The following is a 14617-nucleotide window of genomic DNA, read 5'->3' as shown; positions in this document are numbered from 1 at the left end:
TCCAGGCCTCTCTGAAATCATCCTGCTGTTCATTTCTTACAGAACAATAATATTCCATAACATTCATATACCATAACTTATTCAGCCATTCTCCACCTGATGGGCATCCACTCAGTTTCTATCCAGTTCCTTACCACCACAAAAGGGCTGTCACAAACATTTTTGCACATGTGGGTTCTTTTCCCTTTTTTATGACCTCATTGGAATACAGGCCCAGTAGAGACATTGCTGGATTAAAGGGTATACATAGTTTAATAGCCCTTTGAGTAAAGTTGCAAATTGCTTTCTAGAATGGTTGGATCAGCTCACAATTCTCCCAACAATGCATTAGTGTCCCAGTTTTCCCACATACCCGCCAACATTCATCATTTTTCCCTATCATCTTAGCAAATCTGAGAGGTGTGTAGTGCTACCTCAGAGTTATCTTAATTTACATCTCTTTGATCAATAGTGATTTAGAGCATTTTTTCATATAACTAGAAATGGTTTTAATTTCTTCATCTGAAAAGTATATCCTTTTACCATTTGTCAATTGGACAATGGCTTGTATTCTTATAAATTTGAGTCAGTTCTCCATACATTTTAGAAATGAGGCCTTTACCCTTGGATGTAAATATTCCCCCCCCCCCCATTTTACTGCTTCCCGTCTAATCTTGGCTGCATTGGTTTTGTTTGTACAAAAACTTCTAACTTAATATAATCAAAATTATCCAATTTGCATTCTATAATGTACTCTAATTCTTCTTTGGCCACAAATTCCTTTCTTCTCTACAGATCTTTGTTCTTCTAATTTGCTTGTGTATCATTCTTCATGTCTAAATCATGAACTCATTTCAACCTTGTCTTGGTATAAGATGTTAGGTGTGGGTCAGTGCCTAATGTCTGCCTTTCTAATTTCCAATTTTCCCAACAATTTTTGTCAAACAGTGAGTTCTTATTCCAGAAGCTGCGGTCTTTGGGTTTATCAAACACTAGATTACTATAGTCACTGATTTGTGAACTTAACTTATTTCACTGATAACTACTCTATTTCTTAGCCATTACCAAATGGTTTTGATGACTGCTGCTTTATAATATAGTTTAGATCTGGTACAGTTAGGCTACCTTCATTTGAAATGCATGGTTTTTTACAGTGGACTTTGTGCACAATGGAATGGAACTGCATAGGAAATTAATTTTATATTTTTCCATAGAATTTTATTTTAATCTTTTGTTTGCAGATTTCCCTACATTCCTAACTAGCCTAGCCTCCTCCCGTTTATTCATTACGTTAATCAACTAAAATTTATTAAGTATTAGATAGAGTGCTGGGCCTGGAGTCGGGAAGACCTGACTCAAATCTGTTCTCAGACACTTCCTAGTCATGTGACCCCAGACAAGTTCCTTAACCTTATTTACTTCAGTTTCCTCATCTGAAAAATGAGCTGGAAGCAAATTATTGGAGCATCTTTGCCAAGAAAATCCCATAGCACGTCCCAAAGAGTCAGACAGGATGGAAACGACTGAACAAAGAACATTATGTCAGGCACTGGGGAGCCAAGAAAAGTAAAAGGCAGTCCCTGTCCTCAAGGACCTCATAGTTCTATCCTTTATGACAAAAAAACTTTTTGAAGAAAAGAAAAATAGGAAGAGAAGAAAAACATCTGCAAAAATGATCAATTCGCTGAAAAAAATCTGCAGTGTTCAGCATCCACGTCCCTGCAATCTCTGGAGAAAGAGGGAGAAGTATCTTCTCATAGTTTTTTTTGGGGGGGAGTTTCAGGTATTATTAATGCTGGGTTTCCTTTTTGTAGTAAATCAAGGGTTCACACTGGCAAAACAATAACTGAAGCAAGCTTTTGAGGGCTTGATGCTTATAGAATAAGAATGAAATCTCTTGTTATCCTAGCTCACGATAGGCAATTAACATAAAACATGGAACAAAATAAACGAACTTAACAGATTCATTAAAAAATTAATTATGCATTTATAGAATTTCTTTTTATATTAATTCAAAGAATGCAGTAGAGTAGAGAGAAAGCAGTGTCACACCCAGGAAGACCCAGATTTAGCTCCCTTTTCTGACCCTTAGCACACTGGCCGGCCTCTCGGAGTCTTTGGCAACCCTCTGCCAGTTTACATTGAAGATCCAGTGCTACTGTACGTCAGGACAAAAAGTGTCTTTGGGGATAGTTCTTTACACCAATAACATTCCAGGTGTGACCATATCTATAGTTATTTCTCCCACATTGCAGGGATTCAATGCACAGCACCCCCACAATTTGGAATATCTATGTAAAATTTCTTGGTTTTCTAAGTACCAGAGAAAAAATGAAATACTATAGTATTAAAAGATAAAAGACGTTGATATTATATGATACTATAAAGATATTTTATGCATTTCTGAACTTTTGCATCTCTAAACTTTTCCTTCTTTGGCTGCCGTCCTTCACATGCCAACTGCAGCTTCTGCAAAACTCCCAACAAATTCCCATTTAATGTCCTATGCCAACCTGTGATATATTGAAACTGGGATGGGCAAGGACACAATGTGGAAGGGTTAATTATAGTCTGTCTATTTGTCCTGTTTGTCCAACTGTCCGTCTATAGAGCCTATCTATCTACCCTATCTATTATTCTATCCTCTTTGTGTGTCTGCCTATTTATTTATCTATTATTATCTATTATGTCTGTCTGTCTGTCTATTTGGTCTGTCTGTCTGTCCCCATATTGTGAGCCCAGATATATCTGTCCATCTATCTATCTATCCATCCAACCACCTAGCTAGCTATCTGTCTGTCAGTCTATTTAGCTTATTTATCTATTTATCTATCAAAATAAATTTTACAAACCAGTCTCCCTCACATACTAGTTTCTACTTCTTTGGAAAAGAAAGAGGCAGCAAGCTGATTAATGTTCAGAATGGGACAAATGAACCGGAATGTCATCCTACTTCCTTTCAAGAGTACTTGAAGTCATTCCATTACTCCTTTATAGTACCCTAGTGGAATCTGTAATTGTCTCACAGATAGAAATCAGCATAATAAACCATCCCATATTCTTCCCCCCCTTCTCTAACATTCAGAGCACTGAAGAGGCTCTAATGGGCCTGGGAGACTGAAGTAGATTTGGGGACCAGAACGAAGGTGGGTGTGGGCAGAGTACAATTGGAACAATCTAAATCACAAGATTTAGAGCTGAAAGGACTCTTAGATGCCATTTAATCTAATTTCTTTATTTCATGATACTGGGTATCATGGCAAGAGTAGTTTGCCTCAGAGTCAAGAGGGTCTGAACCTGAACTCAGGACCCTTGTACCTCCATAATTTTATGAGTTGGTGACTGCATAAGGACATATTTTGAACTCAAGTAGCCAAAGGGAGCAATGGCTCACACCCATTAATTATCTCTAGAGACCATACACGAGAAACGAGAAAGTATAGAGTGGGAAGAGGACATATAGCCGTGGTATTTGAAAATTCTAACCTCTTCATTCAGAAGTATGGCAGTGATTTATAAGAAGCCACATTTTATTTAAAATAAGTAGTGGACTAATCAAGGGTCTTTACTTACCATCCTGGTCGTCAGGGTCATCTTTTGCACGGTACAATAGGGATTCCAATAGGGATTCTGGTTCCAAATCTTCCTTTTGGAAACATGAGTCATCTTCAGGATGTTCGGATTTGGAAGCTCCCATCTCTGGGTCTCCAGGTGCCGGAAGCGTCAAAGGGTAGGCAATGCAATCAAATCCACTGGCGAAACCAAAAACAACCAAAAAATGGTTTGACTCAAGTGCAGAGCCACCTTAGGACATTGATAAAATCACCCAGTTAGGATGTATACCTTGTTGTGAAAGTTATAACATCTTCTGGGTTTGAAACAGAAAGAAGCTCAAACATTTGAATGTGCTAAAAAATCATATAATACAAGCGGCTTTGGGTAATTCACCCTAGAATGAAGCTATATGGGTGGATTCCCACTGGATGACCCCCAGTACTGGGCTTCTACCCCACTCCCAACTAAACTGCTTCCCTTAGACACTATATTGAAAAGTGAAAAAGAAGACTGAACAGGGACTATAGACTATAGAGGCCTGGGTTCCAACCAAGCTCTACCATGCCTTGGCTAGCTGGCTTTGGGTGAATCACTTTCCTAAAAAGAGCTCAGCTTCCTCATCCATAAGATGGATATGACAAACCCTTCCTTGCCTCTCTCAGCCGGTCCTAAAAGGATTGTCAGGGCCACTGAGTCCAACCTAAACAGGCACAGGATAATGTATGTCAAAATGCTTTATAAAATGTAAGGCACTCTGCCAAAAGCACGCATTACTATTATTATCATTATAACAACAAATTAAATTTTAATAAGTATTTGTGGAACTGAATTGCATGATGCTGATTTCCCTGATCAATAGCAAGGAATGATAAAGAGCCCAATCTTGAGAGGTGTTCGCCTCATGGTCTCTCCTGCAGATTGTGACTCTAAGCTTGTATAAAATGGTCAAGCATACTTCTTTTATTCTCTTCATCATGGGGAGTGAGAGCTCTCTCCCAAACACAAACAGCAACCTCTCCTTCAATATCATAGAAGGTAGCTAATAGAATTTCTCCTGTCAACCAACCTTCCAGTAACAAAGTCATCAATATGAAAAAAAAAAAACTTTTAAAAACCATTAAAAAAAATAAGGCACACCTATGGTCCTTGCTGCTGAGTTTGGGGGATTGCTTGAGTTTAGGAATTCTGAGCTGCAGTGGGGTAATGCTGATTGGGGCTCTACATTGAATCCAGGACCAATATGGTGAGCCCATGGGTAGGGAAGACCACTGGGTTGCCCATGTTAGAAACAGAGCAGGTCCAATTTTTTGTGCCTGTCTGTGGTAGGACAAAGCCATGAGTGACCCCTGCCCTTTCAGCTCTGGGGAGAGGAGACTTGACAACAATGACAGCAACAAAAAAATATTTAAAAGTGTACACCTGAACATCGTTTTCCATAACTGGTGGCTTATTGCTTAAGTTACCGTAATATATTGGTTAATTATTCATATAAAAAAAAAATCTAAGACTGATTCTCAGATTGAGGATCTTGGACCCTCAGAGACATTTTCCTGCCCTCTACTTCTTGAACTTGAATATTTTATCATACGGGATCCTACCAAGCACCCAGGATGAATTAAGGACCACAACAATGGAGTTTTGAAAAGAAATGCACTTCTAGCCTCCTTGGATTGGGGGAGCTCTGCTGCTGCTTTGAGAAATCAAGAAGAGACATGAAGGAAGGCTTAAAACCAGGTTATGATCCAGGTTCATGCTATAGGAGGAGTGGTTGAAGAACCAGGGGATACTTAGCAAAGTGGTACAATGGATAGTGGTCAAAAAGACCTGAGTTCAAATCTTGCCTCAGAAATGTACTAGGTGTGTGACCCTCTGCCTCAGTTTCTTCATCTGTAAAATGGGGGGAAAGGAGGAGGAGAAAAAGAAGAGAAAGAAAAGGAGAGGAAAGAAAGAAGAATGAGGAGGAGAAAAAGGAGAAAAGGCTTAGGAGGTAACATTATCATATTATCTATGGCTGTCCTCATTCATTTCATGGCTATCATATAGAAGCAAGAATCTGTTTATTCTGCTTGGCCCCAAAGGTCAGAACTCACAACAATGGGTAGAAGTTTCTTGCCAAATCATTAGAGCTTTCCCAAAGGAGAAAGGGCTGCCTAGTTGTTTCTTTCTGAAGAGGACCAATGACATCACATGGTGATGGCTTCGCTTGTGCATGAATGAGACAGACTTGCACAGCATTCAGCCCTGTTCTCTCCCGGAGTCATTAGAGTCCACTGGGAAGGCACCATCAGGCTGGCTAGCAATGGCCTTGGATACAGTGGATGACCTCGGCGTCTTCAATGGCCCACAGCACCTGCTTCAGCCCCTTCCTGACCTTTGGAACAAATTTCCTCAACTGCTCTTTATGCCAGGATAGTCTTGAAGTATTAAACACTGCTCTAACTTCCATTGTCCTCACCCTGGGACGGCCCTTCCACTGAGACGGCTTATTGGGGTGTGGCCATGTGCATGCTGTCGGAGCATTCTTGGACCAGAGGTGAGATCGGGTGTCAGGTGGATCCCAAAGGTGGATGAACAGCCCCAAAGTGCTCAGCAGCCCCCCTACCAGGGGTGCGAGTCCTTCCTGAATGCCCCATAAGCCCCATGGCTTTAGGTGGAGGTTGGATAACAACTGGTAAGGGTATGTTGTAGAGGGGATCCTTTTTCATACCCAGAAAAGTTTCTAAGAATCTAACATTCACAGATGCCTGTGATGTTCCTCTACAACCCTTAAATTCAGTTGCCCAAAACTGCAGAAAACTGGTCACTTTTTACTAAGCAACAAAGGTTCTTATCAGTAACAATCTGAACCATCTTAACTGATCAGTCCAACCAGCATTTGCTGAGTGTCTCCTTTGGGCCGGGCCCTGTGGTAGCACAAAGGATGCAAAACCCAAAGGGAACCATCCCTATCCTCAGAGAAGGGCATCAACACGTACATGTAATTTATATCGAAAGACCTTGGAAAAAATAAGAAAAAAAGTAGTAACTCGCTTCTATAGCACGTTAAAAATTTCTAAAGCAGTTGGCTCACAACCATATCCTTTGAGGTGGACGTTGCAAGTACAGACTTACAGATGACAAAACTGAGACCCTGCAAAATGAATTGACTTACCAAGGTCATACACTGAGGAGGCCTCCAAGACTGGTAGCTGAACCCTGCTCCTTCCTGATCCCAAATCCAGAGCCCTTTCTACTCTGCTGTGCTGCCTCTAGTGCTGAGCATCTTGACGAGAATTAAGATTCTTGAAATGAACTCGACACTAACTCAACTGGAGGAGAGTCACAGTATGGAAGGAATTTTCAAAGTAGTCTTAACTTTGATCACACAGTGATCAGAACTGGGAAAATGGAAACTCATCACTTATGTTCTGCTTTACTCTCCAAAGAGATTGTGAACTAGTGACATCAGCACAAAATTGGGAAACAGGGAGTTAGGAAGGTTAACCTTTTCTTTGAAATGAACAACCTAGCTGACCTCAACTAAATCCCTCAATCTCTCTGCTTCAGTTAATATTTACTTTTTTTTTTTTTAAAAAGAGCTTTGAAGATTTAAAAAAAAAAAAGCTAAGTAGTAAAGAATAACCCATCTATCGGAATCCTTAAAGGCTGACAAATACCTTCTTCCGAAGTTCTAAATGCTAGGAATATTAATGACAATTAAGAAAATGAAGTTTTTTAAAAAGAAATTAAAGTAGCAGTTAACTAGTTCTAATCTGCTTTCTCCGGGACAACTAAACATGAAACGTATTGGTGGTAATGTTCTCAAGTACTGGAGTTTTCTTTCTTGTTTCTACTTTCTAGGTTTCTATAAGTGAATTCAAGATGACGTTGGCAAGTTGTCACTCCTAAGAAGGCTTTGCACATTTAGGACAAAATAAGACTTTAAAAAAAAGACCAGATTCCTGCATGAATGCAAGAGCAGGAATTTTTGAAGTTTGTGAACTCACTTTCTACTCAGATCAGAACTCTGATGGGGAAAGTTGGGCTCTAAGGAGCCTTGAAGGCCTAACCTGTTGAACGGAATAGAACACTTTACACATACTCCTTTTTTTGGGGTTTGTGTGTGTGAAGAAATTGCGGTTAAGTGACTTGCCCAAGGTCCCACAACCAGGACGTATTAAGTGTCTGAGGCGGGATTTGAACTCTGGTCCTCCAGACTCCAGGGCTGGTACTCTATCCACTGTTCCATCTAGCTGCCCCTCCCATCCCTACTCTACTCCAATAGGGGACGGCAATTCTACCTATGACTTACAAGGGAGTTTGGATCGGTTTCACTTCAGCATCTCCAGTCACCTTGAAAAAACAGAAATTCGAGAAAGCCGACAGCTGCACATAGCGGACTCCAGCCCAGATCTTCAAAGCCCGGCCACTCTCACCTTTCCCAAAGACAGAAAGAGCAAAGAGAGCAACAGTTAAAACCCAAGACCTTGGAAATCCCTGACTCTGTAATCACTAACAAGGTGTTGCTTTGTCCTGCAAAGCTTCTCCCCATGAAGACTCTCCTTGAAGAACACTCACAACAGGGAGGGATAGCTTCAAGTAGACACTAGAGTTTACACTCAAATCAATTTTGTGTTTTATTCTGTTCGGTCAACATCCATAAAGTCCCTGTTAAATTTGAGGTGAGGGGAAGGAGATGAGATTTAAAAAAAAATAAAGAGTTTTACCCTTAAGGAGTTTGGACTTTGCTAGGGAGAATGAATGCCAAGGGACAGAAACCTAGAAGGATATGTGGTTGGCTGTTGTCCTTCCTTCTCAGAGAGAAGCAAAATGGCTTCACTAGTTAAGAGTAGAGCTATAGTGGGTCCAATGTGGCTGATCATTCCAATATGGAATGTTCTGCCACAGTCCCAATGAACCTAGATGGGTATAATTACAAGGCACTGGCCTATTGTCATTGGACTATCAGTCCATTTGATATGCTCTAGGAAAATTTCAAGAGGGAAAAGACTCATTCTATTAATAAGATCATGTACCAGAAATGAACTGTCTAAACTTAGGAACATACAGAAGTATACTTCTATAATGTAATCACATTTCATTCATTGTTTGTTCAGTTCTTCTTTGCTAAAATGCCATTTCCTCCTCTCATCTATCTCTTTTTAAGTCTGTTTTATATCTCAATTTCTCACAAAAAGGGTTTCCAACAGCTGATATTTGGCCATTTTGTTTGATGCTCTCCCCCACTCTTTTATCTTGGTGGCTCTACTCACAAAGAGCCTAACATCCCACACTCTAACTTTTCGTAGTTCTCGCTCTGGATGCAGATGGCTCTCTCCATCACAAGTCTGTTGGAATTGCCTTGAATCACCTCATTGTTGAAAAGAGCCAAGTCCATCACAGATGATCATCACATAATCTTGTTTCTGCATACAATGTTCTCTTGGTTCTGTTCACTTCACTTAGCATCAGTTCATATTAGTCCAGGATTTTCTGAAAGCAGCCTGCTGATTGTTTTTTAGAGAACAATAATATTCTCTTACATTCATATACCATAACTTATCCATTCCCCAACTGATGGGTGGATCCACTAATTTTTGCACATATGGGTCCTATTCAGAGCGATATTTCTTACAACACAAAATGAGAACTGTGATGCATTCATGGCATCATGACCAGAAAAAACTTGAACACTGAAGTGATCTACAAGGGTATGAATGCAAATAGAAGGCACAATGGACATCATGAGAGTAAGGATGGATTTGGTCTTGGAGACACCTCAGACTCTTGTGAACTGTGGCCTCTATATTTCCATCAACTGATTCCTTCCCTCCTGCCTACAAACATGATCAAGTCTTCTCTTTCCACTTCCAGCCTTATAAACCTTTAATAACAGGTCACAATTAGTTGTTGTGATTGTTCAGTCACAACCAATTCTTCATGACTCCATTTGGGTTTTCTTGGCAGAGACACTGGAGGGGTTTGTCATTTCCTTCTCTAACTGATTTACAGATAAGGAAACTGAGGCACATGAGGTGAAGTGACTTGCCCAGAGTCACAGCTACTAAGCATCTGAAACCAGATTAGAATTCATAAAGATGAGACTTCCTGATTCCAAACCCGGTGTCCTATTTATCATACCTTCTAGCTGCCTGTAGAGCTTACCATACCTCAAAGCTAATGTCCTTCATTTCTTCTCATCCTCTATCCTGAAGGACTTCAGGTGGATTCTGAAGGATTGATTCCTTGTGTGGATGTCATAGTGGGAACTTCTTTTGTGTGTGAACCAGATGGCTGCAGAGGTACCGTCCAACTCTCAAATTCTGTGGTTCTTTCCTTACTCTTTTAGAAAAAGCCTTCTTTACTAACTGCTTCCACTTCTTCCCTTCCATTCTCAATGTTTTGCAATATGGCATTGAACTGAAACTGCTCTCTAACCAGTGATCTAAACTGTCAAATTGGAAGGTCCTTTATCTTTCTCGATCTCTCCTACTGCATCTGACCCTGTTGAACATTCCCCTTCCCTCTGGGATCTGATGGCACTTCCCTCCTCTGCTCTATTTCTCCACATCTCAGTTTCTTCAGTCAGGTCTTGCCCACCAACAGTGGCCATGTCTCCAGGTTCTGCCCTGGGCCCTCTTATTTCCCCACCTCTTACTTGACTAGAGGATTAAATCTTATATCCAGAAGATTCTAGATCTGTATATCTAACTATATTTCCTCAGCTCCAATCCCTTGTCACTAACTGCTTATTAAAATTTCAAATCAGATTGCCTTTGGGCATCTCAAATTAACACGTCTAGATCAGAACTCATTATATTCTGCCCCAAACCTTCCCCATTACCAAACTTCACTATTAGGGCCAACATTATTTCCCCAGATTCATAACCTTGTCAGTATTCTTGACTCCTCACTCTCTCTCACCTAACGTAACCATCTGGTCGGCAGGGTTCTCTCCACTAACATAGCTAATAATCCAATTTCAGGTCCTCATCACTGCTTGCTGAGCCCACTGCAATGGGCTCCTAAATGGTGCTCTTCCCTCAAGTCTCTCCCATTCCAATCCATCCTCCACAGAGCTGCCAAAGTGATTTTTCATTTTCTGAAGTTGCAGATCTGATTATACCGACTCATAGATTACATCTATTCTATACTACTCAATAATAGTCACTTCTGAGATCAAATATAATCTCATTTTGCTTTTAAGGACCTTCACAACATGACCCCAACCTATCTTTCCAGTCTTATTACATATTAGCCAAACTGAGCTTTTCTCTGTTCCTCCCATGTGAACCCTGCCAGACTGCTCTGTATCTTTGCCCATGAGGACTTTATCTAGAATGTTCTCACTTCCTACCTCCCCCTCAAAGACACCTTCCATTCCTTCAAGGGCTTGGAATCTGGAAGTCTCATTCATGCCTTCAGCACAATGCCCTTCTGTTTCTTGCCACACGCCCTCAACTGCTCAGGCCTTCTTTCCTAATGACTTTGTATTTGGTTCCCCTTCATTTATTCTTCAGGTATTGGAATTAGCAAGTTATGTTTTTTGGAAAAAGCCATTTTAAGCTTTGTAGACCAAGAGACAAAATTGAGGATACAGTATATAAGAGCTTATATGACAATAGAGAAAACAATTTTCAGTGGATAAAATTAAAACAATAATAATAACTGAATATAATTTTGGTAATGGTAACTGCCATTAAGAAGAATGTATTTCTTTTGGGGGGAGATAATATTTGACTTAACTGTGATTCCAAGCTAAGTGTTTCTTATCCTCAAATCTGATTGCAAATTAATGCTTCTCTGTAATGAGATTTTATACTTTTGTAAAATCTTTTTGAAGATTTCACCTTTGAAAATGTCTTGTCACACAGATAGGTACTGCCAAATACTGATATCAATCCATGAACATGTTATTTTCATGTGCATCTTTATTGCTTGGAAAACAAACCTTCTCTGAATACTTGCCTTTTTATATATTATTAAATTGTATATTAATCACTTCCAGTCAAAGGACTGGAAAAAACTTCTCAATTCCACAATGAAGTGGATTTTGCAACGTGGATATTTCTTTTGCATTTGCTTTGAGATCCAAAAACACTTGACAGAAGTGGAGTTTGAACTCATAAAATACCTCACTGCAAATTTGTGTGGGAATAAAGATCTCATTTCTTGTTTGAATTTCCAACAGCATGAACATATCCCATTCTTCTTGACCCCATTTAAGGTTCTCTTGGCAGACATACTGGAGTAGCTTACCCTTTCCTCCTCCAGCTCCTTTGACAGATGAGGAAACTGAGGCAAACAGGATGAGGAGACTGGCCCAGGATCACCCAGCCACTAAATATCTGAGGCTTGATTTCAACTCTGGAAGATGAGTCTTCCTGACTCCAGGCCTGGTGCTCTATCCACTTGTCGGCAGTTTGAGATTATCTGTGATTCAGACAATATCTATTGTTGTTGAAATGACTTTACTGAATTTTAAGTTTTCCATATAAGCAGTTTTGCCTTATAATTTTAGGTTGAATTCATAAAAAACATTATCAAAGCTGTGGCAAATGCTCATTCCCAGAGCCATTCCGTGTTTAGTAATTGTGGTTGAGGGCGGTTCCTATCATTCCGAATCATTTCAATCTCAGGTTTGAGCTAAAAAAATTCTAATTAACTTCCCCCCTTTCTTTGACATCCTGGGTATGTCCTGATAGTAAAAATGCAATATTGCAGTAGGATGAGGTGTGTGACACTCGAAACGTCATTGAGTTATAACTGTGTCACTGAAAATCATACACACACATACCCACATATGTGCATCTCAATCGTTGCTTCCATTGTTAGAATATAAGCTCTTTGCAAAGAGCGCTTGTTTCTTATTTTGTGCTTGTTTCCTCAGGGTTTAGCGTAGTACCTGACATATGGCAGATCCCTAATGAATGCTTGCTAATTGACCAAACAACTTGTCCAGATCATAGTGCTGATGTGTTTCAGAAGTGGAACACGGATTCATATTCTGAGAACTCTCAAGCCAGCTCCTTTGGTGCCTTATAGTAGGCACTGTGGGTAATACTGCCGTACCCTAGCTGCTTAATAAATATTTTCTGAATGGAAAAGTTAATATTCGGCTTTGGAGTGAGCTTTCAGGCTTCTATTTGAATCCAGACATTTCTGCTTTATTCGAGGTTGTTTTTGCCGACTCCTTCGGGAAGTCCAGAATACGGAAGAGAAAGGAAATGGGTCAGGAAGCAACTTTGTTTGTCCTCCATTTTTGGAGAGAGTTAGTGACATCACAGGGCCATGTTTAGCCTCCCTGTTTGTTGGATTAAGTCATCAGCCTTGCTCTCTCTTCCTGAGTCATCAACATTCTGAGGCAAGACAAAAGTCAAGACCCCTGAGGGCCTGAGAGGAGGCAGATGACCTGGGCACCTGAGCAAGCTCTAAGCACTCCACAGAACCCACCTCAGCTTCTTTATGGCCCCTGGAACAAATCGTTCTCACACATTCCACCAAGGGAAGTCTTCTTCTGCTTGGGTAGATGCCCCTAACTCACCCACAGGTTTGGACCCCCTCAGTTCCCCTCTGCTTGGCTCAGCCATCAGCTGGGACAGACTGGACAGTTCTTGGGGCCACAGATGAGAGTCGAGGGCCAGGCAGGCCCCATATAGATGAGCAGCCCTGAAGAGGGCTTGGCAAGCCTTCCCACCAGAGGGGCTAGTCCCCTGGGAGGCAGGCCCGCCATGTCAGGGATGGGAAGGACAGAATCCTGGTGTCTGTGGTGAAAAGGCTTGGCCAAAGGGCCTGAGTTTCCCTCTCCCGTGGCCTTGCTTAGCGAGTCCCCTGCTTCTGCTGGAAAAGGAGTGGTTCATCCCTCAGTGTGAGCAAGAAATCAGGAAAAATTCAGTTGGTCTCCCTGGCTAAGAGTGCTGTATTAGTGGTTCATACCTTCCCTGAGATGGAGAAGATAATGAAATGCTTTCATTTTAAAAGCCTCCTGCTGGGCTAAAGGTTGTACAGGGAAGTAAAAGTAAATAAGAGTTATTAAATAGTGTCAACAAAGGACTTTATTCTCTTAATTACGTTAATAGGTATTTGTAAGCAAGATTTGTTGTCTAGATAAGCCTTAGTTGCTTCTTGATGTTTTTGACTTTGAAAGAAAAGATTTTCAATATCCTGTGAGAAATCCTCATAGTCCTTTGCCCAGTTGGCCTAACAGAAACAAATCATCTACTCGAGTCCTTGTGTCCAATTTCCCTGGAGGTGACTCTGGATTTGGAAAGCCAGGCCCTGTCAGCTCCCATCAAATTGGGCCTGGAAAGACCCCTAGCACAGGCTAGGGATGGACTCTGACCATCTCAACGGTGGGTCAAGAAAGGTAGCCACCAGACAGTATGGCCGAATGGCAAGGGGCCCTCATGTGACTTTGGGCAGGCCACCTCCTCCCTACTGACTTGTTTTATTCTTTGAAAAATGGGAGCTTTACAAGGCCTCTTCTAACTCTAGAACTGTGGTCTCGGGGAATTCTTTTTTTCTTTTTGGTCCAGGAAGCTCACGTGGATGGTCATTGAGGGCATAGGATCAGCATCACAAAAAGGAGAACCTACATCAGTAACATGGCAGACCTTAAGTACTGAATCCCTCACACTCACACATTTCTGGGTCCTAGTGCTTGAGATCAATTCCAGCCTATCCATATTTGTCCATCCTATGGGACTATTGCCCCTGTCCTGCTCTAGCCAGGAGATACGGCATTTTTGTGTGATAGTCTTTTAGATTTCTTGACATTGTGTGGATACCAGTAAGGCTCATGGCTTGTCCATTCACCATCACTGGCCCTGTGAGACCATCCCGCTGCTTTTTCTCATCGTACATTGCTCTGGGATAGTTCTTCTGGGCAATCCCTCACTTGTTCTATGTTCAAGCCTGCTAGTACCCTCATGAACTGTCATCCCCATTGCTCTGCTGGGAACCTTAACTTTAATTCTTCAGAGACTGGGGCTTTTCTTGACTCAGCCATATTATTGCCCTGGAAGAGATGGTCTTTATTTAAGGGAAAAGTGCAAAGATCATTGAATTGTATCCACGGTTTCCCAAAGATTATTCTGTTTGCTGT

At 41.0% G+C, this 14617-nt stretch overlaps 1 protein-coding gene across 3 annotated transcripts in view; it reads right to left on the bottom strand.

Moving 5' to 3' along the window:
• The window catches only part of MORN1 (MORN repeat containing 1), a 218760-nt gene that overhangs the window by 161842 nt on the left and 42301 nt on the right, over positions 1 to 14617 (bottom strand). For all 3 annotated transcript variants that reach the window (XM_051988770.1, XM_051988771.1, XM_051988772.1), the window contains exons 9-10: positions 7826 to 7949; positions 3553 to 3731 (exon numbers count right to left, since the gene is read on the bottom strand). In XM_051988770.1, the coding sequence (XP_051844730.1) occupies positions 3553 to 3731; positions 7826 to 7949 (303 nt within the window). The remainder of the gene's footprint in view (positions 1 to 3552; positions 3732 to 7825; positions 7950 to 14617) is intronic.

The sequence above is a fragment of the Antechinus flavipes genome, chromosome 3, assembly GCF_016432865.1.
Source record: "Antechinus flavipes isolate AdamAnt ecotype Samford, QLD, Australia chromosome 3, AdamAnt_v2, whole genome shotgun sequence".
Lineage (NCBI taxonomy): Eukaryota > Metazoa > Chordata > Mammalia > Dasyuromorphia > Dasyuridae > Antechinus > Antechinus flavipes.
This window is presented reverse-complemented; position numbering and strand designations above follow the sequence as displayed.